Source organism: Bos javanicus, chromosome 1 (assembly GCF_032452875.1).
Source record: "Bos javanicus breed banteng chromosome 1, ARS-OSU_banteng_1.0, whole genome shotgun sequence".
NCBI lineage: Eukaryota > Metazoa > Chordata > Mammalia > Artiodactyla > Bovidae > Bos > Bos javanicus.
Window position 1 is genome coordinate 139,276,730 of NC_083868.1, and position 25,991 is coordinate 139,302,720.

The 25,991-nt window shown below is 45.5% G+C and overlaps 1 protein-coding gene across 3 annotated transcripts; it reads left to right on the forward strand.

Moving 5' to 3' along the window:
* The first annotated feature begins 10,044 nt into the window (after window positions 1-10,044).
* GET1 (guided entry of tail-anchored proteins factor 1) lies at window positions 10,045-25,065 on the forward strand. 3 transcript variants are annotated; one of them, XM_061421906.1, is made up of 5 exons: window positions 10,047-10,236; window positions 18,086-18,251; window positions 19,227-19,322; window positions 22,337-22,451; window positions 24,167-25,065. In XM_061421906.1, the coding sequence occupies exons 1-5, from the start codon at window positions 10,060-10,062 to the stop codon at window positions 24,201-24,203; spliced, it is 591 nt and encodes a 196-aa protein (XP_061277890.1). In that variant the 5' UTR covers window positions 10,047-10,059; the 3' UTR covers window positions 24,204-25,065. The 3 variants fall into 3 exon arrangements, with proteins under 3 accessions (XP_061277899.1, XP_061277890.1, XP_061277881.1); XM_061421897.1 differs by having other exon boundaries at window positions 10,049-10,236; window positions 19,255-19,322; XM_061421915.1 differs by lacking the exon at window positions 22,337-22,451 and having other exon boundaries at window positions 10,045-10,236.
* The last annotated feature ends 926 nt before the right edge of the window (window positions 25,066-25,991 follow it).

Sequence of the window (25,991 nt, forward strand, 5' to 3'; positions counted from 1 at the left end):
TGGAAAGTTGGTGTGGGGCGCCACTGCGCAGGCGCGGGTCCTGGCCGTGCTTCCCTGATAGGTTTCTGGGTGGGGTCTTCGTGAGTAGCTTCTCTAAGTCGTGCATTGAGGGACCAAGAGTGCTGGCAGTTCGTCTCAGGAGCTTAGTGGGTTTCTGAGTCTCCCCCCCACACACACACCCACACCAGGCCCAGGATGCTCACCCTCTCTCAGACCCCACCTGGACCACCGATCCCCTCCTGTGCAGAAGGGAAAGCACATCCACCCAGCTCCTGCCTGTTTGTTTTATTTTTTTTAAACACTGGCTGACCTAAACACCTTTCCGAGGTGGAAAAGAGCTTCAGGCTGGAGGTCAGAGCTGGAATTCCATAACTGGTGAGATCACATCACCCAGTTTCTTTTCTTGCTGTTGTTCACTCGCTGAGTCGTGTCCAATTCTTCGGGACCCCATGGACTGCAGCATGGCCAGCCAGGCTTCCCTGCCCTATGAGTTTGGTCAAACACATGTCCATTGAGTTGATGATGCCATACAACACTTTCATCCTCTGTCACCCACTTCTACTCTCAGTCTTTCCCAGCATGAGGGTTTTTTCTAATAAGTTGGCTCTTTTAGCAGGTGGCCAGAGTATTGGAGCTTCAGCTTCAGCATCAGTCCTTTCAATGAATATCCAGGGTTGATTTCCTTTTGGATTGACTGGTTTGATCTCCTTGCTGTCCAAGGGACTCTGAAGAGTCTTCTCCAGCACCACAGCTTGAAAGCATCAGTTCTTCAGTGCTCAGCCTTCTCCATGGTCCAACTCTCACATCTGTACATGACTACTGGAAAGCCCATAGCTTTGTCTATATGGATCTTTGTTGGCAAAGTGATGCCTCTGCTTTTTAATATGCTGTCTAGATTTGTCATAGCTTTTCTTCCAAGAAGCCAGGGTCTTTTAATTTCATGGCTGCAGTCATCATCTGTAGATTCTTTGCTGAATAAGAAACTTTTGTTTAAAAGTACCGCTTGAGAACACAAGGGAACACACTGGAAATATAGGAAATACCCTCTTTGAACAACACAAACCTTTCTACACATGGTCATCACCAGATGGTCAATAGCAAAATGAGATTGATTATTTGCAGTCAAGGATGGAGAAGCTCTATACAGTCAGCAAACAAGACCTGGCGCTGACTGTGGCTCAGATCATGAGCTCCTTATTGCAAATTTTAGACTTAAATTGAAGAAAGTAGGGAAAACCAGTAAGCCTTTCAGGTATGACCTAAATCAAATCCCTTATGATTATACAGTGGAGGGGATGAATAGAGTCAAGGAATTAGACCTGGTAGACAGAATGCCTGAAGAACATGGACAGATTTTTTTTTGTAACATTATATAGGAGGTGGTGATCAAAACCATCCCAAAGGAAAAGATAGACAGGAAAGTAAAGAGGTTGAGAAGGTTTTAGAAATAGCTGAGAGAAGAAGAAAAGTGAAAAACAAGAAAGGGAAAAATACACCAAACTGAATGCAGAATTCCAGAAAGTAACAAGGAGAGATAAGAAAGCATTCTTTAGTGAACAATGCAAAGCAATAGAGGAAACCAACCAATAGAATGTGAAAGATGAGATCTCTTCAAGAAAATTGAAAATATCAAGGGAAGATTTCATGCAAAGATGGGCACGATAAAGGACTGAAGGTCTTTTTGTTAAGGACCTAATGAAAGCAGAATAGTTTAAGAAGTTTTGGCAAGGATACACAGAACTGTACAAAAAAGTCTTAATATCCCGGATAACCATGATGATGTGGCCACTCATCCAGAGCCAGACATCCTAGAGTGTGAAGTCAAGTGGGGCTTAGGAAGCATTACTAGGAACAAAGCTAGAGGAAGTGATAGAATTCCAGCTGAGCTATTTCAAATCCTAAAAGATGATGCTGTGAAAGTGCTCCACTCAATATGCCGCAAATTTAGAAAACTCAGCAAAGGCCAAAGACTGGAAAAGTTCAGTTTTCATTCTAACCCCAAAGAAGGGCAGTCCCAAAGAATTTTCACACTACCATGTAATTGGGCTCCTTCCACATAAACAAGGAGTACAGGAGTACATCAAATACAAAAAATGATCAAATAAATAACCTTTGGGCTCTTTAAAAAATAAAATATAATGTCGGACCATGCACCAGTTCTTGTACTGGAGGGAAGATGTTACAAAGGACGTTATTTGGTTAACTGACAAAACTGGAACACAAATGGCAGATTAGATAAAATACTGGATCAACGTTTACTTCACTGTAGTTGATAAATGTACTGTGATTATATAAGGGAATATTCTTAGTTGTATATTGAAAGATATAAAGTAAATGATAAAGCATAGGGTAAAATGTTAAATGTTAAAGTAGGTGAATATTAAAAAAAAAGGGTACTGGGTTTTTTGGACACCATTTATATATTTATGTTTGAATTTTTTTTTACTTGTTTATTTTGCTGCATTGGGTCTTAGTTGTGGCATGTGGCACTCATCTTTCCTTACAATGCAGGGGCTCTCTAGTTGTGGCATTCAGGCTGAGTTGCTCTCAAGCATAAGTAAGTGAAGTATCTCAGTCATGTCCGACTCTTTTCGACCCCATGGACAGTAGCCTGCACCAGGCTCCTCCGTCCATGGGATTTTTCTAGGCAAGAGTACTGGAGTGGGTTGCCATTTCCTTCTCCAGGGAATCTTCCCAACCCAGGGATTGAACCCAGGTCTCCCGCATTGTAGACAGACACTTTACTGTCTGAGCCACCAGGGAAGTCCATGAGGGATCTTAATTCCCTCACCAGGGATGGAACTGGAGTCCCCTGCATGCTTAGGCAGATTGTTAACCACGGAGCCACCAGGGAAGTCCCTGCTATTATTTTAAAATAACTTTTTAGAAGAAAAAGCTCATAACAGTTTTATTTAGAGATGCATTTCTGGACACAGTAAAAGCCTATGAAAAATCGAGGTCTAAATGAGATTTATTGCACTAACAACAGTAAGAAGTTCAATTTTTACCCTACTGAATTTTGCATCAGAATGGCTTAGCATAACAAAGAGAATGGTTCTAGCAATATTTTTCTTAAATAGAGGTGAAATTCACATGACATGAATTAATGCCTTTAAAGCATGCAGTCCTATTCAGCCATAACAAAATATCGAAATAATGCCATTTATAGTAACACAGATGGGCCTGCTGCTGCTGCTGCTAAGTCGCTTCAGTTGTGTCCGACTCTGCAACCCATAGATGGTAGCCCACCAGGCTCCACCGTCACCGGGATTCTCCAGGCAAGAACACTGGAGTGGGTTGCCATTTCCTTCTAGAGATAGTCATATTGAGTGAGGTAAGTCAGACAGAGAGATAGAAATATCATATGATATTCCTTATATGTGGAATCTAAAAAAGTACAAATGAACTTATACAAAACAGAAAGAGTTACAGATGTAGAAAATAAGCTTATGGTTACTGGGGGGAAGGGGAAGGGATAAATCAGAAGATTGGGATGGACATATACAAATTAGTATTAATATTTATAAAGTATCTAACTAATAAGACCTCCTGTATAATACAGGAAACTCTACTTAACCCGCTGTAATGGTCTATGTGATAAAATAATATAAAAATTTAGGTATCAATAGAAATGGTTCTTGATACAAATTGGAAAAAAAGTATACAGTCCATTGTCATTCAGTACATTCATGATGTTGTTCAACCACTATCTAGCAATAACCTCTCTGCCTTGAAAGATATTTAACATTTGCACTTTAAAATTCTGCACAAATGCTTTTTAAAAACTAAGAGTCAACAGTTAATAAAAAACAACAGCTCAAATTACAATCTGCTACACTTTCCTTTCTAATTAGCTCCTTATACACACATGTGCAGGCACATGCATACACACATAAGAATGCTTGAATATTCAACTATCATAGAATGCAGTTTTTCAAGAGATCCTAATTCATTCATTGTTAGCCATCTTGGACCTAGGACTGGCTGCCAATATACAGACAAGTTGAAGCCTCTGACAGCCACTGAACAAGATGATGACTATAAGATTTGTGTAAGCGAGGTACCTGCCTGCACTTCATTTGTGCCAGTCAATTACTGAAACAAACACTGCAGATTTTACTTAACTTACTCTGAATATCGATGTTCCCCTAGCTCCCAGTGGAAAGACTGTGGGTCATTTCCTTGGTTCAACCTTGTATGTGATCATCGTCATTATTTAGTACAACCAAGTGGGCAAAGCTAAGAAGAGGTGAATTCAGTTCCCACTAAACTGTTTCTTCTCTTTATTGCTTCTGTTTTCCCTGATTTGAGAATCCCTGAAGCTCATGGCATCTGGTCCCATCACTTCATGGGAAATAGATGGGGAAACAGTGGAAACAGTGTCAGACTTCATTTTTTTGGGCTCCAAAATCACTGCAGATGGTGACTGCAGCCATGAAATTAAAAGACGCTTACTCCTTGGAAGAAAAGTTATGACCAACCTAGATAGCATATTGAAAAGCAGAGACATTACTTTGCCAACAAAGGTCTGTCTAGTCAAGGCTATGGTTTTTCCTGTGGTCATGTATGGATGTGAGAGTTGGACTGTGAAGAAAGCTGAGCACCGAAGAATTGATGCTTTTGAACTGTGGTGTTGGAGAAGACTCTTGAGAGTCCCTAGGATTGCAAGGAGATCCAACCAGTCCATTCTGAAGGAGATCAGCCCTGGGATTTCTTTGGAAGGAATGATACTAAAGCTGAAACTCCAGTACTTTGGCCACCTCATGTGAAGAGTTGAGTCATTGGAAAAGACTCTGATGCTGGGAGGGATTGGGGGCAGGAGGAGAAGGGGACGACAGAGGATGAGATGGCTGGATGGCATCACTGACTCGATGGACATGAGTCTGAGTGAACTCTGGGAGTTGGTGATGGACAGGGAGGCCTGGCGTGCTGCGATTCATGGGGTCACAAAGAGTCGGACACGACTGAGCGACTGAACTGAACTGAAGCTATCTCATTTTCACCTTGCAGTTAGTTCAGTGTTGCCTTCTGGGTGTGCCTGTCTTGAGAAGACTCCACAGGTGGGCCGCCCTCAGTCACTGACCCTAAATCACTCGGTTCTGGGCATGTCTCTGGTTCCTGCTGAAGTTCCTCCAAGTATCTGACCAAGATTTGGTCTCCATTAGAAAACTCATTTCTCCAATTGTTGCTGGCAAAAATCTCGGCTTTCTCTACTCACCAAAGCCAAATAAAAAATACGGAGAGTTTGGAGGAAATAGAAAGGTGGCTTTAATCCTCAGCTGGACGAGAGGGGAACACAGTAGGTTTATGCCTCAAGAACTGTGCCCCCCTCCCCATTTCCATGAGGAGTGTTGGTGTCGTCAGTCACTAAGCCGTGTCCAACTCTTTGTGGCCCCATGGACTGCAGCATGGTTGGGTTTCCCTGTCCTTCACTATCTCTTGGAGCTTGCTCAAACTCATGACATTGAGTCAGTGATGCCATCCAACCATCTCATCCTCTGTCATCCCGTTCTCCTTCTGCCCTCCATCTTTCCCAGCATCTGGGTCTTCCAATGAGTCATCTCTTCCCATCAGGTGACCAAAGTGTTGGAGCTTTAGCTTCAGCATCAGGTCCTTTCAATGAATATTCAGGGTTGGTTTCCTCTCTGTATGAGGAGTCTAGGGACTGATATAAGATGAAGGCTCAAAGCTAGGGGTCGATGATAAGGAGCAAAAGTATTAGGGCCTCATATTCTTCCATTTGCAATGTTTCAAAAACAGTCATTGGCTGGCCTCTGGTAGCCTCTGACAGTCTGGTATCCTGGTAGTTTGATCCATTGTCTTTTGTTTATTGTACTGTGGCCTTCTTTCTGATTTGTAAAAAGAGAAAAGGGGTGGTCTGTGAAGAGAGTGCTGCAAAGGTGAACAACAGCTACAGGTTGTAATTAGCACAGAGTCAAAGGAGAATAGGTGCAAAATGGCTTAAGGGGCAGAACAGACACTTAGTTACAGACAGGCAGAGTCAGGGGGCAGAAAAGCAAACTTAGTTACAGACTACCGATTAGGAACAGTTAAAGTAAAAAATAGGAATGTTTAGGTCTGCTCACTGTTCTCAAGAAAGGGAAAGAAAAACTCATTCCTCTTTTTTCCTTTTCACTGCAACAGTCTCAGTAGTGGTTTAACATTGACATAAAAGCCACTGATATAGGGCAGGAATACACAGAAGAACTATACAAAAAAGATCTTCATGACCAAGATAATCACGATAGTGTGATCACTGACCTAGAGCCAGACATCCTGGAATGTGAAGTCAAGTGGGCCTTAGAAAGCATCACTATGAACAAAGCTAGTGGAGGTGATGGAATTCCAGTTGAGCTATTTCAAATCTTGAAAGATGATGCTGTGAAAGTGCTGCACTCAATATGCCAGCCAATTTGGAAAACTCAGCAGTGGCCACAAGACTGGAAAAGGTCAGTTTTCATTCCAATCCCAAAGAAAGACAATGCCAAAGAATGCTCAAACTACCGCACAATTGCACTCATCTCACATGCTAGTAAAGTAATGCTCAAAATTCTCCAAGCCAGGCTCCAGCAATATGTGAACCGTGAGCTTCCTGATGTTCAAGCTGGTTTTAGAAAAGGCAGAGGAACCAGAGATCAAATTGCCAACATCTACTGGATTATGGAAAAAGCAAGAGAGTTCCAGAAAAACTTCTATTTCTGCTTTATTGACTATGCCAAAGCCTTTAACTGTGTGGATCACAAGAAACTGTGGAAAATTCTGAAAGAGATAGGAATACCAGACCACCTGACCTGCCTCTTGAGAAACCTATATGCAGGCCAGGAAGCAACAGTTAGAACTGGACATGGAACAGACTGGTTCCAAATAGGAAAAGGAGTACGTCAAGGCTGTATATTGTCACCCTGCTTATTTAACTTCTATGCAGAGTACATCATGAGAAACGCTGGGCTGGAAGAAGCACAAGCTGGAATCAAGATTGCCGGGAGAAATATCAATCACCTCAGATATGCAGATGACACCACCCTATGGCAGAAAGTGAAGAGGAACTAAAAAGCCTCTTGATGAAAGTAAAAGAGGAGAGTGAAAAAGTTGGCTTAAAGCTCAACATTCAGAAAACAAAGATCATGGCATCTGGTCCCATCACTTCATAGGAAATAGATGGGGAAACAGTGGAAACAGTGTCAGACTTTATTTTTCTGGGCTCCAAAATCACTGCAGATGGTGACTGCAGCCATGAAATTAGAAGATGCTTACTCCTTGGAAGAAAAGTTATGACCAACCTAGATAGCATATTGAAAAGCAGAGACATTACTTTGCCAACAAAGGTCTGTCTAGTCAAGGCTATGGTTTTTCCTGTGGTCATGTATGGATGTGAGAGTTGGACTGTGAAGAAAGCTGAGCACTGAAGAATTGATGCTTTTGAACTGTGGTGTTGGAGAAGACTCTTGGGAGTCCCTTGGACTGCAAGGAGATCCAACCAGTCCATTCTGAAGGAGATCAGCCCTGCGATTTCTTTGGAGGGAATGATGCTAAAGCTGAAACTCCAGTACTTTGGCCACCTCATGTGAAGAGTTGACTCATTGGAAAAGGCTCTGATGCTGGGAGGGATTGGGGGCAGGAGGAGAAGGGGATGACAGAGGATGAGATGGCTGGATGGCGTCACTGACTCGATGGACGTGAGTCTGAGTGAACTCCGGGAGTTGGTGATGGAGAGGGAGGCCTGGCATGCTGCGATTCATGGGGTCGCAAAGAGCTGGACACGACTGAACGACTGAACTGAACTGCACTGAACTGAACCCCATTCTGTGAAGTGGTATGAAGAGGAATTGTTGTATTATGTCAGAGGTTCCAGTTTTTCTTTTTTTTTTGAGGGTCCAATTTTGAAAAAGAAATGGTTTGGTCAAAGCCCCCAGTGGTGATAGTATCTTCTTCCAGTCTTGCTCTGGACTGAGATGCATTTGTGGCATTATCACAATCTTTATTTTCTAAGGGATGGCTGCTTTCTTTTTTTTTAACTTGAAAATAGTGTGATGCTTGGATAGTGTTGTCAGCCTCCAACTGTTGGTGCTTTTTTGTTGTTCAGTAGCTGAGTTATGTCTCTTTTCGACCCTATGGACTGCAGCACAACAGGCTTCCCTGTCCTTCATCTCCTGGAGATTGCTCAAACTCATGTCCATTGAGTTGGTGATGCCATCCAACCATCTCATCCTCTGTCATCCCCTTCTCCTCCTGCCATCCATCTTTCCCAGCATCAGGGCGTTTTCCGATGAGTCAGTTTTTGAATCAGGTGGCCAAAGTATTGGAGCTTCAGCCTCAGCATCAGTCCTGAGAATGAATATTCGTGGTTGATTTCCTTTAGGATTGACTGGTTGATCTCCCTGCTGTCCAAGGGGACTCAAGAGTCTTCTCCAGCACCACAGTTTGAAAGCATCAATTCTTCACCAGTCAGACTTCTTTATGGTCAGACTTCTTTATGGTCAGACTCTCATGTCATCCATCCTCTATGGTCCATCCTGTATGGTCATCCATGACTACTGAAAATACCATAGCTTTGAATATAGGGCTCTTTGTCTGCAAAGTAATATTTCTGCTTTTTGAGAGCTGCCCAAATAGAGCAATAGGAGAGAGCTGAGTTACTCGAATTGGGTTGCCTTTGAAGACCAGGTACTGCTGGTCTTTTCTCACCACTGTTGTACTATCCTAGACTGGACACACTCCAGGTTTTTTTTTTTTTTAAACCAAATCCTGGGGAGCAGGCAATACTGTCCTCTTCCTCCTGAAAGTGGAGACTGGTTTCCGGGAAATGGACACAGGAGGACCTGCCTTCACTTTTCACAAGGTTGTTGCTGCATCCAGTTCTAAACTTTTAGTGGATAGAGGTAGCCAGGGTGCAGCCTTGGCTGGTCTGGCTTCAGGGTAAGGCTATGGAGAAGAAGCAGGCTCCAAGCCTGTGTTTTGGTAAGCTTAGCCACCTTTCCATGAAAATAATTCACTGTCTCTATTGAACAGTCACATCTCACATGTCTTCTTTAACCAGAAATTTGTAGAACCACAGCTCCTCCATTCATTTGGATTGGAAATTAGTTCTCAGACTCCAGCCAGGCAGAAGAGACAGCTAATCATCTTTTGCTTTATCTACTACACATAAATGGGATTAGGATCCTTTTACTGCAAAAGCGTCATCTTCATCTACATGTGGGTTTGTGCGCAGTCGCTTCAGTCCTGTCTGACTCTCTGCGACCCCATGGATTGTAGCCTGCCAGGCTCCTCTGTCCACGGGATTCTCCAGGCAAGAATACTGGAGTGGGTTGCCATGCGAGGATGGAACCCTGCGTCTCTTGTCTCCTGCATTGTCAGGCGGGTTCTTTACCACCAGCGCCACCTGGGACGCCCTTTTTTATAGGTTGAATGTAACCATGGCCTTTTACGATACTACTTATTTTTCAGGTATGCAGTTTTGTAAATTACTTAGATTTATGGACTTCCCTGGTGGCTCATTCGGTAAAGCGTCTGCCTACAGTGTGGAAGACCTGGGTTCGATCTCTGGATCAGGAAGATCCTCTGGAGAAGGAAATGGCAACTCACTTCAGTACTCTTGCCTGGAAAATCCCATGGACGGAGGAGCGTAGTAGGCTACAGTCCATGGGGTCGCAAAGAGTCGGACATGACTGAGCGACTTCACTTCACTTAGTTTTGAAATGTAAAGACTACTTACTGAACTCTACTTGCAAAACGTTTTTACGTTTCCTTGCTACTGTAATGACGGTCACTATTTACGGGACTGTGTCTTTAAAAATACAGTTGCTTAGGAATAAAGCTGAGTCAATTTAAAGAAAGTATTAATTACATAATAACACAGGTAGTTTGCTGATAAAACAAAACTAAAGTCACGGTGGAGGCCGAATTTGGAAAATAGGTTCCGCAGAGATGAAGGAACCGGAGGAAGAGGGCTACGGAAGCCAGGAATGCCAAGAAATTAGAAGAAAAGATGGCCCCGCCTCCCGAAGCGCGGCTCAGTGCGCAGGCGCGGCGGCGCCCCTCTGCGGGTCGCAGTTCTCAATGCGCACGCGCGGCCGTCGGCGTGGTCCCCATGGAGCTGCTTTAGCTGACCCGGCGACGCCGCTAGCTTCCGAGATGAGCGCTGCCGAGGCCGACCGCTGGGCGTGGCTGCTGGTGCTCAGCTTCGTGTTTGGGTGCAATGTGCTCAGGATCCTCCTCCCGTCCTTCTCCTTTTTCGTAAGTGGCTACCTGGCCCTCCAGGGACCGATGGGGTCGCAGCTTTGGTCCTCGGCCAACCTGCGGTAGACATAGGGGTCTCCAGCTGGCCGCCTGAGGGCCGGATTCGGCCTGCTGAGGCGTCTCGGTTGGGCTGTTCTGTGTTCTAAGATGTTTTTGAGTGTGCTAGCGTTTGGGTACAAAGCTTTACCCCTAAATCTGGATTTCTGGATTCTCGGTGAGAAAAAACAAAACATAATAACCTACCCACACTTGGCCACATTTTCACGTGGCAGCAGTCTTAAGCCTGGAGTGCCCAGTGCCTTTCTGCCGGCCTCCCCCCTCATTTCTGTTATCCTCTGGCCCCTGGGGGCGGAGAGCAGCCTTCGGGTGCTGAGGGCCAGTGCTCGGCAGCCGGGGCTCCGGGAGATCCCGCCTTGGGTGTAGTGTCTATTGTGCCAGGTCCCAAGGGATGGGTCTCAGGGTGCGGGGGCTCCCATTCGTGGGGCGGGAGGGGTTGGAGACAGCATAGACAGAGAATCTCAGTGCTCTTCGTGTTGTTTCCTGTACCCAGAGGAGCCACGGCCACCTCGGAGCACTTTGCGGGGCGTTTTGCCCATCATGAGTACAGTTCCTCGTGTTCAGTCGCCAGGACTGCTGTCACTGTCATCCCATCTTCCTACACCTCCAGGAGGAGGTGTCTGGCCCAGAGTCTAGTAGTTGTACTAAGTCATCCAGCTGGTGACTGATGGCTGGAGATTTGATCTTTGGTTTGTGATCCTCCAAGGTCTGCCCTTCTGGAGCGTGAATATGGATGGGGTTGGGTGGCACATTTGATGGGAGATGTGTTTGGGAGACGTAGGGAGCTGTTCCCCGGGGAAGGGCGCCCTCTGTATGCCCACAGTAGTTCTGAGGAGCTGTCTGACTCAGACCCAGACTTCAAAGGTGGGGAGCACCACACTGTAGCAGGATCCTGGGAACTCAGTTCTGCTATTCTCTCCAGATATAAATCTGCGGCGGCGGTGATGGTCGGGTGTTTAAAGATAGACAAGATTTCTACTTCTTTTTCTTTTACTCTACCCTGGAAGAGACCCTGATGCTGGGAAAGATTGAGGGCTGGAGGAGAAGGGGGCGACAGAGGATGAGATGGTTGGATGGCATCACCGATTCGATGGACATGAGTTTGAGCAAGCTCCAAGAGATAGTGAAGGACAGGGAAGGCTGGCATGCTGCAGTCCTTGGGGTCAGAAAGAATCGGTCACGACTGAGCGACTGAACAACAACTGGTATCCACCGAGTGCCTGTTTTATGTAAAACTCTATTCTAGGACCTTACCACCCAAGTGTGTGCTAGTCTTTTTGTGACCCCATGGACTATAGCCCACCAAGCTCCTCTGTCCATGGGATTCTCCAGGCAAGAATACTGGAGTGGTGGTAGCCATTTCCTCCTCCAGGGAATCTTCCTGACCCAGGGAACGAACCCGCATCTCTTATGTCGCCTGCTTTGGCAGGTGGGTTCTTTACCACTACCACCACCTTGCCCTGAGGCATGGGGAATTCTGTCTTAATCCCATCCCCCATTCAGAATTTTTCCTGATGCTGCCTTGTCTTTAAGATGATGTCCCAAGTACTTAGCATTGCATAAAATACCCTTGAAGAGCAGGCCCTTGCCCACGTTTCTTTTCTTTTCTTTTTTTTAAAATTGTGGTAAAATATACACAGCATGAAATTGACCACATTAACTATTTTTAGGTACATAGTTCAGTGGCATTGAGTCTGTTCACATCGTCGTGCAGCTGTCACCACCATCCATCTCCAGAACATCTGCAGCTTCCAAACAGAGACTCTCTCCCCACTGAACAGGGGGAGTTAGCCCCATGCTGCTTTCCCCAGCGCCTGGCAACCACCAGTTTACTCTTTTGTCTCTCTGAATTTGACTCTTCTAGGCACCTCGTATAAGTGAAATCATATTTTTCTGTCTTATATTTCATGTCCTTTTCTCTCTGGCTTATTTCTTCACTTAGCATAATGTCTTTAGGGTTCATCCCTATTGTAGCCTGTGTTAGGATTTCCTTCTTTTTTAAGGCCAAATAATATTCCATTGTATTTGGAGTAGGAAATGGCAACCCACTTCAGTATCCCTTCATGGAAAGTTCCATGGACAGAGAAGCCTGGTAGGCTATAGTCCATGGGGTCGAAAAGAGTTGGACACGACAGAGCGACCGAGTATGCACTTACGTATATACTGCATTTTGATTTTTACTCATCTTTTGATGGACATTGGGGTTGTTTCCACCTTTTGGCTATTGTGAGTAATGCTGGAACGTTGGTATTATAAGTGTTTGTTTGAATCTGCTTTCACTTCTCTTGGGTAAATATCCAGAAGTAGAATTGCTGGATCATACAGTAATTCTATTTTTATTTTTTTTGAGAAACTGCCATACTGTTTTCCACAGCAGCCACATCATTTAAATTCTCATCATTTCAATTTCTCCACATTCTCCATCACTTGTTATTTTTAGGTTATTATTTTTTTCTTTTTGGATAATAGCCATCCTAATGGATGCTGAGTGGCTTATCTTCATTTTCCTAATGATCAGTGATGTTGAATACCATCTCATGTGTTTATTGGCTATCAGTATATGGAAAATGTCTATTCTGATCTGTGGCCTTTTTTCTGGCCATGCCACATGGCTTGTGGGATTTTGGTTCCCTGACTAGGGACTGAACCTGGACCCTCAGCCCTCTCAGTTAGAGGTAGTGAGTTAGATGGTCTAACTGCTGGACCATCAGAATTCCCTGTGGGCCATTTTTCCATGGGGCTTCAGGAGCTGTCCCTGAGAGAAGGGTGCCCTCTGCGGGTGCACCTCCAGAGTAAGGGGCTGTGTTTTCATAGTTGAGTCAGACAGGGCTTCCCTCCTAGTTCAGCTAGTAAAGACTCTGCCTGCGGTGCAGGAGACCCGGGTTCAATCCCTGGGTCAGGAAGATCCCCTGGAGAAGGAAATGGCTACCCAGTCCAGTATTCTTGCCTGGAAAATCCCATGGACAGAGGAGCCTGGTGGGGTCCTACAGTCCATGGGGTTGCGAAGAGTCAGGCATGACTGAGTGACTAACACTTCAGTTCTTCACTCAGACGGTAAAGAATCTGCCTGCAAAGCAGGAGTCTCGGGTTTGATCCTTGGGTCAGGAAGAGCCCCTGGAGAAAGAAATGGCTACCTACTCTGGTATTCTTGCCTGGAGAATTACATGGACAGAGGAGCCTGGCGAGCTACAGTCCATGGGGTCACAAAGAGTTGGACACAACTGATAGACTAACACACTAGAAGTTTTTTATATAGTCTGGATATTAACTCCTTATTAAATATATGACTTGCAGGTTTTTCTCTCATTTTGTGTGTTGCCTGGCACACCTATAGAATCACCTAGATTCTCCCGACGTACCCCCATCTCTCTCCGCTTCATGTTGGCTGCTGCTGCTTAGTCACTTCAGTTGTGTTTGACTCTGTGCAACCCTATGGACTGTAGCCTGCTAGGCTCCTCTGTCCATGGGATTCTCCAGGCAAGAATACTGGAGAGGATTGCCATGCCCTCCTCCAGGGGATCTTCCCCACCCAGGGATCAAACCTCATCTTAGAACCACATACAGAACTAATCTCAGTTGTTCAAAGAGGCTGTTGGTTTTGTATTCCTCAGTGAATTGTTCCTGGGCTTCCCAGGTGGCTCAGTGGTAAGGAATCCACCTGCAATGCAGGAGATGTGAGTCATTTTTTAAAATTAATTTATTTTTTAATTGAAGGATAATTGCTTTACAGAATTTTGTTGTTTTCTGTCAAACCTCAACATGAATCAGTCATAGGTATATGTATATATCCCCTCCCTTTTGAACCTCCCTTCCATCTCCCTTCCCATCCCACCCCTCTAAGTTGATACAAAGCCCCTGTTTGAGTTTTCTGAGATAAAACAGCAAATTCCCATTGACTATTTTACATATGATAATGTAAGTTTCCATGTTACTCTCTCCATACATCTCACCCTCTCCTCCCCTCTCCCCATAAGTCTGTTCTCTATATCTGTTTCTTCATTGCTGTCCTGCAAATAAATTCTTCAGTACCATTTTTCTAGATTCTATATATGCATTAGTATACAATGTTTCTCTTTCTCTTTCTGACTTACTTCACTCCGTATAATAGGCTCTGGGTTCATCCACCTCATTAGAACTGACTCAAATGCTTTCCTTTTTATGTCTGAGTAATAGTCCATGGTGTATATGTACCACAACTTCTTTATCCATTCATCTGTCAATGGACATCTAGGTGGCTTCTATGTTCTAGCTATTGTAAATAGTGCTTCAATGAACAATGGGATACATGTATCTCCTTCAGTTTTGGTTTCCTCAGGGTATATGCCTAGGAGTGGGATTGCTGGGTCATATGGTGGTTTTATTCCTAGTTTTTAAAGGAATCTCCGTACAGTCTTCCATAGTGGCTGTATCAATTTGCATTCCCACCAACAGTGCAAGAGTGCTCCCTTTTCTCCACACCCTCTCCAGCATTTATTGTTTGTAGACTTTTTGATGATGGCCATTCTGACCCGTGTGAGGTGATATCTCATTGTAGTTTTGACTTGGATCTCTCTAATAATGAGCGTTGTTGAGCATCTTTTCATGTGTTTGTTAGCCATCTGTATGTCGTCTTTGGAGAAATGTCTGTTTAGGTCTTTCCCCCAGTTTTTGATTGGGTTTGTCTTTCAGGAGATGTGAGTTTAATCCCTGAATCAGGAAGGTCCCCTGGAGATGGAAATGGCAACCCACTCCAGTGTTCTTGCCTGGGAAATCCCATAGATAGAGAAGCCTGGCGGGCTACAGTCCATGAGGTTGAAAAAGAGTAGGACACAACTTAGCGACTAAACAAACACAAAAATAACAGCTATAAATAAGACCTATCATCATCTCCAGCTCCTTCCCCAAGCTTACAGGAAACCTAAGCCCTGTAGCTTCCACATTCTCATAAGAAATTATTGCTGCAGTCTGCACATGCATGAGGCTTGTGCCTTATTAGATGGCTGTTTGTCATTCAGGTGAAAGATACTGGGTTTGTCCTTGGACCCGGGTCATCCCTTTTGCTGCATCCTACTGCTGTATAGGCTGTCTAATCTCAAGCCAGTTGTTGTCGTTCAGTCGCTAAGTTGTGTCTGACTGTTTTCAGCCCCATGAACTGCAGCACACCAGGCTTCTCTGTCCTTCACCATCTCCTGGAGTTGGCTCAAACTCATGTCCATTGAGTCGATGATGTCATCCAACCATCTCATCCTGTGTTGCTTCCTTCCCCTGCCCTCAGTCTCATCAGTCTTTTCCAGTGAGTTGGCTCTTCGCATCAGGTGCCCAAAGTATTGGAGCTTCAGCGTCAGCATCAGTCCTTCCAATGAATATTCAAAGTTGATTTCCTTTAGGATTGCAGTCCAAGGGACTCTCAAGAGTCTTCTCCAACACCACAGTTCAAAAGCATCAATTCTTTGGCGTTCGGCCTTCTTTATGGTCCAGCTCTCACATCCATACATGACTACTGGAAAAGCCATAGCTTGACTATAAGGACCTTTGTTGGCAAACTGATGTCTCTACTTTTTAATGTGCTTGTCTGGGTTTGTCATAGCTTTCCTTCCAAGGGGCAAGCGTCTTAATTTCATGGCTGCAGTCACCATCTGCAGTGATTTTGGAGCCCAAGAAAATGAAATCTGTCACTGCTTCCTCTTTTCCCCCTTGTTTGTCCTAAAGTGGTGAATCAGTAGGATAACTGCCACAACAATCAAGATAAAGAATATCTCTGTGACCTCTGAAAGTCCTTTTCCCCACCCAGCAGTTTCTTGGTTTACAAAGTTTAAGCAGCATCTATGAACTCCTTCCTCTTAAGATGATTCTGTGGTTTTTAGAGCTAGTTGGGCACATTCCTGTGTTCTTCTCTAGGGTGGATCTGGCTGGAGTGTATGTCCTTTAGTTAGAGTGTAGGGCAGTGGTCAGTCCAGGGCAGAGTGGACGAGACGAGCAGAGCGGAGCTCTGGCTGCAGGCTCAAGGCCTGCAGGAGGCTTCGCAGTGGTAAACACGGTGTGCTGCGGCGCAGGCGCCCTCTGGCGACCGAAGGGCCTCATTGCTCGGGTGCCGGAAAGCGGCCCTGGTGCGGCGTTGAGGGGAGGGGCGCGTCTGCGCACCTGGAACTGAAGAGTCACCACACTGTGTGCCGGGCAGCGGGCATCGGTGCTAGAGGAACAGACTCAGTTATTGTGCACCTGCTATGTACCAGTACACTGAAATATGTTTATATGTTTTAAAATTTGAAACAAACACAGATGTGCAGAAAAGTTCAGTAGAAAGAACTGGTTTTGTTTCCTGAGCCATTTGAAAGTAAGTTGTGACCCTGAACACCCTCTTTCTCTTTCCATGAGGCTTCAGCGTATAAACAGCGGCCTCGTCCACAGTCCAAACGTTAGGTACGATCCTCCTGTCCCATTCAGGGTTCTCTGTCCTGACGAGGTCCTTCCGAGCAGAAGGACCTTAGTCAGCGTCGTCTGTAGCGCATACTTGTCAGGCCTCTCTAGTCTGGAAGGAGTCTTGGTCCTTCCCTGACTTGTGTGGCTGACGTTCCCGAGGCTCGCAGGGCAGTGGTGTTGCACGATGGCAATCTGCGGACGTCTCTGTCCGATGTTGGCGGGTTTGTCACATGAAGGGTGCTGTGTTTCATTACATCCCATCAGGTGCTGTGGGCATGGATTTGGGGATGTGCACGCATCACTCCGGGCCAATCCCGAGGGATTCTTAGTGCCCTACAAGGTTGCCCGTGGACCTCTGTGTGCCCCTGTGAGAGTGGTCACCTCTCTCTCCCCTTACTCTCCCGGGACCCTCACTCGTCCTCGTCGGTTTGGCACCACCTGGCAGCCACTGCCATCTGGAGTCTGGGCCACTGGCGTTCCTGGCAGGTGTGTGTGTGTGTGTTGTGGGGTGGTGCCTGGGAAGGGCGTCAGGGGTGGCGAGAGTGGGTCCCCTCCACTATCTGGGCACTAGGAACACCTTGGGGAGGGCGCCTGGGCCAGCTGCTTCCCATGGGGGCCCTGGCTGTGCAGGCATATCCTTTGCAAACATTTATGTCTGTTATTTCCTCTGTGTGTCTGGAAAGTCATGTGTCTCCAATTTTAATCTACCCCTGCAGGACTCATTCTAGTTCTCCACGGATTTTTATTTCTCACTCCCTTTTCTAACGATGAGAACGCTGCTACCATAATCCTTAGTAGGTTTACTTGACTAGCTCAGTGCTTTGTAAATGGTCCTCCGTCTCCAGCACCTTCCCATCTCTCTCTTGGGGCTCTGACACCATGATAGGCTGGGTTCCTTCTTCCTGTCGTGTATGCTTATGTATGCCCCCCTCACCTGCTGGGGCTCTGACTCTCATGCCAGGCAGCTCCTCTGTAGGAGCGCTGTCTTCACCAGCCACCACTTCATCCCTGACACCCAGCACCCACTCCTGCTCTGCCCTAATTGAGGACAGAATTGAATTCTTAAGGGCGGGAAGAGGATGTGGGATCCTTGCCACCTGAGTGCAGCTCTGGGGGTGGAATCAGTGTTCACTCTATAATCACAGTTTTACAGTAAAAATGAAGGCTACGTACATTTGTGCTATAGCAGCTGAAGGAAAGGCATAGTTGACAGGGGACTCGCCTGCAAGGAGTCTTTATCTGTGCGGTGATTGTGGGCAGCATGCCCAGCACGTGCAGCGAAGCCAGGCTGTGGAGGTAAAGGGCAGCTCACCCAGGGGCAGGAGGCAGCAAGCTGATAGGATGGAGGAGGTGGGGGACAAGGCCCCGACCCCGCTGTTTCCTCTCCCAGATGTCCCGGGTGCTGCAGAAGGACGCAGAGCAGGAGTCCCAGATGCGAGCCGAGATCCAGGGCATGAAGCAGGAGCTCTCCACTGTCAACATGATGGATGAGTTCGCCAGATATGCCAGGCTGGAGAGGAAGATCAACAAGATGACGGATAAACTCAAAACTCATGGTACTGTGCTCAGCTGTAGCCTGGAAAGCTTTGTAAGAGCTAATTCACAGAGAAGCCTTTATATGAAGCTGGCATAGCGTACACCCTTTGAGCTTCAATGTTCTGATGTTGATGGAGAGTTTTAAGTTGTCTGGAAGAGACCTGACAATAATTCTTACTTTCTCCTTAGTGTGCTGGTGAACCTTTGCTTTCTAAACACAGACACCTGGGAATTCCCTGGTGGTCCAGTGGTTAGGACTCTGCACTTTCACTGCTGGGGGCCCAGGTTCCATCCCTGGTCCAGAAACTAAGATCACGCAAGCCTTGAGGTGTGGCCAAAAAAAATTTTTTTTTAACTGAAAAAACAAAACAAAAAAACCCACACAGAAAGCTTTAACATCCTCTTAGATTTTCTTCATTCTCTGTAGGCTGATATTCTCAAATTCAACACTTTTCTGAGAGAAGCCCAGGAAAATCTTACAGTGAATTTTCAAGGGCTTTTGTGAACACTCTCTAAAAATTGCCCGGGAGTCTCCTTATCTGAGTGTTGACTTCAGGGTGGGGATCAGGTCTTACTCAGCCACTGTTCCTAACTCTCTCATGGGATGGAGAGGAGGTCAGCCTGTGTGCCAAGAGTGTGCGTGGCTCATAAAACACACCGAGGGAGCTTCCCCAGGCCTGAGACAAACTAGACTGTGGATTAGTGTTCTTTGTGGGCTGGGAAGTCTGGAAAGAAAGTGTAGTTCTGTTGGTTAAGTGCGTTGTGAAATGAATCTCTGATTTAGATGAATAGTTTTAAGAGTTTTTAAAATTAAAGCTTCAGGTCTCATAATCTGTGATTGTATTTTAAATAATGGCATAGTGAGTGATTTTTAAGAAATTCCATTTTATATTTTCTAAGCATGGTGAGCAAATGTTGTATACATAGTTAGAAAATATTTAATGAGAGGAAAAAACATTTCTGTGTTCTTGAATATTTTCTTTTTTTTTTTTAAGGACTGATAGCATTTGTTTTTCCTTTCAGTGAAAGCACGGACAGCTCAGTTGGCCAAGATAAAATGGGTTATAAGTGTTGCCTTCTACATATTGCAAGTAAGTGTCCCGTTGTGTCACCTGAGGCCATTGAAGTCCTCCAAAACCGAGTGACCCAGAATCCAGGCCTGGGAATTCAGGCTTTCCCGCTTCCAGCTGCCGGCTGCTCCTGCTGGTGTGTGACTCTGAACACTGGCCTTTCTTCCTCTTAGTCTCTTTCAGCTTTTCTCTTTGTTGTTGTTCAGTCACTAAGTTGTGTCTGACTCTTTGCAACCCCATGACTGCAGCATGCCAGGCTTCACTGTCCTTTACTATGTTCCAGAGTTTGCTCAGACTCATGTCCATTGAGTCAGTGATGCCATCCACCCGTCTTACCCTCTTCCGTTCTCCTCCTGCCTTCAGTCTTTTCCAGCACCAGGGTCTTTTCCAGTGAGTCAGGTCTTCACATCAGGTGACCCAGGTATTGGAGTTTCAGCTTTAGCCTCAGTCCTTCTGGTGAATATTCAGGGTTGTTTTCCTTTAACGCTGACTGGTGGTTTGATCTTGCTATCCAAGGACTCTCAAGAGTCTTCTCCAGCACTACAATTACAAAACATCAGTTCTTCAGCCCTCCACCTTCTTTATGGTCCAGCTTTCACATCTGTACCTGACTGCTGGGAAACCATAGCTTTCATTATACAGACCATTGTCAGCAAAGTGATGCCTCTGCTTTTTAGTATGTTGTCTAGGTTTGTCTTAGCTTTTCTTTTTTTTTTAGCAAGCATCTTTTAATTTCATGGCTGCAGTCACCGTCCACAGTGATTTTAGAGCCCAAGAAAATAAAATCTGTCACTCTTTCCACTTTTTCTGCATGTATTTGCCATGAAGTGATGAGACAAGATGCCATGATCTTAGTTTTTTGAATGTTGAGTTTCAAGCTAGCTTTTTCACTCTCCTCTTTTATCCTCATCAAGAAGCTCTTTAGTTCCTCTTTGCTTTCTGCCATTAGAGTGGTGTCATCTGCATATCTGAGGTTGTTGATATTTCTCCTGGCTACCCCCTCCAGTATGCTTGTCTGGAGAATTCCATGGACAGGGGAGCCTGGAGGGCTATAGGTCATGGTATCTGTAGTCAGACGTGACCGAGCTTTTCTCTTTAAGAATTGTTAAACGTTGGAATTTTTTTAGCACCTGAGCTTCTCTGGAGTTCTTCCATGTTGCAGTTTTGGGAGCCGGGGGGTCAAGTCAGAGAGCATATTATTATTTTTTCATCTTCCTATTTGCTTTTATTTATTTTTTTGTTGGCGGATAATTACTTTACAATGTTGTGGTGGTCTCTGCCATACATCTGCAAATCAGTCATAATTATATACACATATCTTCTTCCTTTGGAGCCTGCCTTCTGCCTCCATTCCGCCCTTTAAGTCATCACAGTGCCTCGCTGGGCTCCCTGTGCTGCACAGCAGCTTCTCACTGGCTATCTGTTTTACACATGATGGTCTATGCGTGTCAGTGCTGCTCTCTCTTTTCCACCCTCTTCTTCCCCTGCTGTGTCCACCAGTCCTTTCTCTGAATCTTTTTTTTCTTCTCTGTGATAGGTTCATCAGTACTGTTTTTCTAGATTCTACATACATGCGTTAATATTTGATATTTATTTATTTTTCTCTTTCTGACTTACTTTGTATAACAGGTTCTGGGTTCATCCACCTCACTACAACTGACTCAACTTCGTTCCTTTTTATGGCTGAATAATATTTCATGGTGTGTATGTATCACAGCTTCTTCATCCATTCATCTGTTGATCGACATCTAAGTTGCTTCCATGTCCTGGCTACTGTAAATAGTACTGCAGTGAACATTGGAGTGTGTGTGTGTTTGAACTGTGGTTTCTCCAGGTATATGCCCAGCAGTGGGATTGCTGAGTCACAGGGTGGTTTTATTCCTAGTCTCCATACTGTTCTCCATAGTGGCTATACCAGTTTACATTTGCACCAACAGTGCAGTAGAGTTCCTTTTTCTCTACGTCCTCTCCAGCATTTATTGTCTGTTGCTTCTGTTGTTTAGTCGCCAAGTCGTGTTTAGTGCCAAGTCTTTTGAGACCCCCTGACTGGAGCCCACCAGACTCCTCTGTCCGTGGAATTTTCCAGGCAAGAACACTGGAGTGGGTAGCCATTTCCTTCTCCAGGGGATCTTCTGACTGAGGGATCAGACTTGCATCTCCTGCCTTGACTGGCAGATTCTTTACCATCTGAGCCACCCAGGGAAACCCTTTTGTTTGTAGTTGATACTTATTTAGACATTATATTTTCTAAGGTGGTCAGTGATGTGGCGGTCGCTTGTCCCCGTGTAGATGACGAGTAGCTGTCTCTCCGTCAGGGGACGCCTTATTCTCACCCACGTCCAGCACCACTTCTTCCCAACTTTCTCATCCGGTGGGTTTTTCCTTGTTTCATTTCTCGCCCCTGCTCCTCTCCTTCCACCCTGAGGTTGTGGATGGGTTGCACCGGAGGCTAGAAGCTGCTTTCAGTGATCTCCGAGTGTCAGTGCTGGGAGCCCTGCCCCCACAGTCCCGGTGGTCTGGGTGTGTGAGGACTTTGATCCTGGGGCAGTCACTTTGCTACAAGAGAGGTTTCACAGGGACAGGAGTTGCGAGAGCCGCGCTCTTAGGTCTGGTCACCTGGGTGGCATCTTCAAGACCATGAAGAGGACGGAAGACAGCTGACAGAACGCTGCTGGGAAAAGAGGAGCCGTTGAACATCACAGAGGGCTGCTGCTGCGCTTGGGTTGAGGATGGGAGGAGCAGCTAGTTTTCTCAAGGGTCCGAGAGACATCAGTTTTGTCACAAACGAGGTGTATTTAGCATAAGCTGGCTACTCAGAGGAGTTGCTTAATGGGAAGGGAACACTTACACTGTGGAGACCTTGGATAATGTATCAGCTAATTTAATCGTGTGTGTGGATGGTGAGAACTGGATTGGCTGGGAGTGAGGTCACTGATTGGGAGAGTTTCCTGTTTGTCTTCCTGTTTCCTTGTTTTCCGTGGTGGTGGGTTGTGTGACGGGCAGGGTGTCTCCGTTCACCAGCCGTATCTCCACAGGCCGCCCTGATGGTCTCGCTCATCTGGAAGTATTACTCTGTCCCTGTGGCTGTGGTGCCAAGCAAGTGGATAACTCCCCTGGACCGCCTGGTAGCATTTCCTACGAGAGTCGCAGGTGAGAGGGTTCTGGCAAGCGTGGTAGGGGAGTGTGGCTAAGGCTGATGTGGGGCTGTGCAGTCAGATGACCTCCCCCTGCCGCCTGGGGTGAATAGTGCTTGTGTCCGCCCCTCCCACGAGGCTTGCAGCGAAGAAGCCAACACCAGGAGAATTTACTTAACTAGTCCCGCATGACCGAACTGTGAACTAGCAGAGCTATAATTCAGCCCAAGCCTGCCTCTGCAGTCCAAGGCCAACATCATGGTCTGATACCTGTGTTTTGAAACACCACTTCTAATTCCCAGATTCAGTGGCTCCTTTTGAATTCATACTATGCTTAGTCCCTCAGCAGCATTTCCTGCTGTTGGCCATTCTTTCACTTTTGAAAGGATTTTGTTCAGATGTTAAATCAGTCCATGTCCTGGGAATTCTCTGGCAGTCCAGTGATTAGGAATTTGTGCTTCCACTGCATGGGGCTCAGGTTCAATCCCTGGCTGGGAAACTAAGATCCTTCATGCTGCCTGGCATGGCCAGAAAAAAGAAAAATTAGTGCATGTGTTTGTAGAATGAGTAGAAATATCAGAAAAAATTTTTTTAAAGACTTGGATATCCCTCTTAACAGTGTGGTGTATTTTTTCCAGTCTTCTTTGCTATATATTTTTATACAGTAAAAGTTATCTGGCACATATAATTTTTACCCTTCCTATTATTTAAGCCTTTTCCCACATTGGGCTTCCCTAGTGGCTCAGACAGTAAAGAATCTGCCTGCAATGCGGGAGACCTGGGTTTGATCCCTGGGTTGGGAAGATCTCCTGGAGAAGGGAATGGCCATCCACTCCAGTATTCTGGCCTGGAGAATTCCGTGGACTGTATAGTCCATGGGGTCACAAAGGGTTGGACACGACTGAGTGACATTCACTCTCCCATATCATTAAGTTTCTTCACATTAGCAGACTGAAATGCTGCTGGCTATGCTGAGAGGGCAGCTTACGGGGTTTCTTTATGAAGGACTTGGAGTAGCTGTTCTTCAGTTAGGTGTGTTATCATTTATTACTTTCCCTGCTAAAGGACGTTTGTTTCAGTCCCGGGTAGTTGCTGTGGAGTGGATGCTGTAGGACACGTGCTGCTTGGCCAGTCTCTGGCTGTGATTTGTGGTCACACTGGAGGTGAATTACTACATCAGCTTAGCCAACCCCCTTCCTTCCCCTCCTCTTCCCCCTTTCTGGATTCAACCAGGAGGGCACGGCTGGTGGTTCTCAGTGGCTCTGAGCCGAGGAGCTAAGAGGCCACCCTTCCAGGCATCTTGTGGCCTGCCGTCCTGTCTCTCAGCATCAGTGGGGCAGGGAAAGCCCGGGGAAACATTGCTCCATGTTTGTAATGCTTTTGTGAGGAGGGAAAGACAAGTGGTCTGAGAGGGAGGTCCTACAGTCAGTTAATAATAATGTCAGTCAGTACGTAAATAATAAATAATACAGTCAGTCATAAATAATGATGCACAGCTCAGGCAGGAAAGAGAAATTCAAATCATTGTTTATTGTTCTGAGTAATTCCTGCAGGTCCGTGAATCGGTAGAAAGCATGATCAGTTTGAACCCACAGAACACAAACTTAGACCTAGCCCAGCATGACTCAGAGAGGACTGGCGTACTCCGTTTGCCAGAAGTCAAAGGCAGCAGGGGCAGGAAATGTGGGCGGCATTCCTGCATGTTCTCATGTTGAATTTCTTTGTTTTTAGGTGGTGTTGGAATTACCTGTTGGATTTTAGTCTGTAACAAAGTCGTGGCTATTGTCCTTCACCCTTTCAGCTGAAAACGAAGATGAATTTGACTACAGCACTTTCAAGAACAAATTTTCACTTAGGAGGTTGCAAGTCTGACTTATCCTTTTTTTTTTTTAAAGAAACACAAGCCACAGATTAGTTGTTGTTGAACATGTTTGTTCTTGGACTTCATGTTGAGATTCTTAGAAGAATCACGATTTTCTATACTTGTCATGGGCCGTGAAGGTCAGTCTCACACATGTGCACTGGCCACCATGGCACCAGATTTGGGACGAGAAATGTGTGACCTTATGGGCTACATGTTGTTACTTGTGATCGGCACTCGTGACATGTTTTAAAGGTCATCTTGCCAACTGGAAAGTCAGACTTTTCTAGTAACATAAGTGCTTTAAAGAGTTGGAGCTATTTTTAATCCCGATTACCAAGTAGCTTAATTTTAATACCACTACTAGAATTTGAAAATCTGTGTTTTAATTTCATGCAGTAGTACTGGGAGAGTAACACTAATTGACAGTGCTCTTTTCTTCCTCTGTTTCAAGTCATTTGTTGGGCAAACCTTCAGATATTGTCTACGTATTTGAAGCGAATGTTTCATTGCTCTGTTTTATAAATGTATTCATGAACCCATAATGCATTGTTTTATGCTTAAACTGTGTGTTTTATAAAGTATTTCCAATGAAGGGTATTTTTTAAAGCATATAATTTTTATGCTCTGTAGAATGGAAGAAAGTTAAAAAACAAGCTAGGACCCCTGATTAAATTACTTTGAGTGACTGCTTGTTTGCCCCATCAAGTACAATTCTGCTACGTATTTTTTAAATCACTTTTTTCTAATTAAAATTTTTGCAAGCGCTTGTGTGACTTCGTTCCTTATGGCCACTTTTTGCTACGACTGATCTGTGGTGGGAGCTTGCACGGATGACTAAGTGGGACTCAGCCCTGTAAAGCCAAATACTAGCGTGAGTTTTTGTTTTGTTTTTAAAGTATTTATTTGAATTGAGGTATAATTGTTTTATGATGTTGTGTTAGTTTCTGCTGTACAACAGCATGAGTCAGCTATATGTAGACATATATCCCCTCCTCCTTGAGCCTCCCTCTCACCCGTCTGTCGCAGCCGCCGTCTACGTCATCGCAGAGCACCGAGCTGAGCTCCCTGCGCTTCACAGCAGCTTCCCACTGGCTGTTTTACATGTGCTGGTGTGCGCGTCACTGCTGCTCTTGCAGTCTGTCCCACCCTCTCCTTCCCTGCTGTGTTCACCGGTCCACTCTCTGCACATGTGTCTCTGTTCTGCCCTGTGGAGAGGTTCACCGGTACCGTTTTTCTGGATTCTGTATATATGTGTTAATATGTGGTATTTGTTTTTCTCCTCCTAACTTCATGCTGTATGGCAGACTCTAGGTCCATCTGCATCACTGCAGATGACCCAGTTTCTTCCCTTTTTATGGCTGAATACTCATTATATGTGTGTACCACACCTTCTCTATCGCATCCTCTGTCAATGGACTTCTAGGTTGCTTTCATGTAGCACGAATTTTAAAAAATCATGTGTGTATCCTTGTACTCCCTGATGCTGTGATAAGTAAGCTCATTATTATTTCTGCTGATCATGCTATGAAGGGACCAAGAACTGTGTTGCTTCAGTCAGGTATCACCAGAGTGGGTTTCGGGTTCATCTCAGACTCACTCAGCCCCAGGCTGCCCCAGCTCTGGGAGACGATGCAGAACGGGCGAGACAGCCGTGCTTATGGCCAACACCAGTGTCTACCATCCGGTCACCTC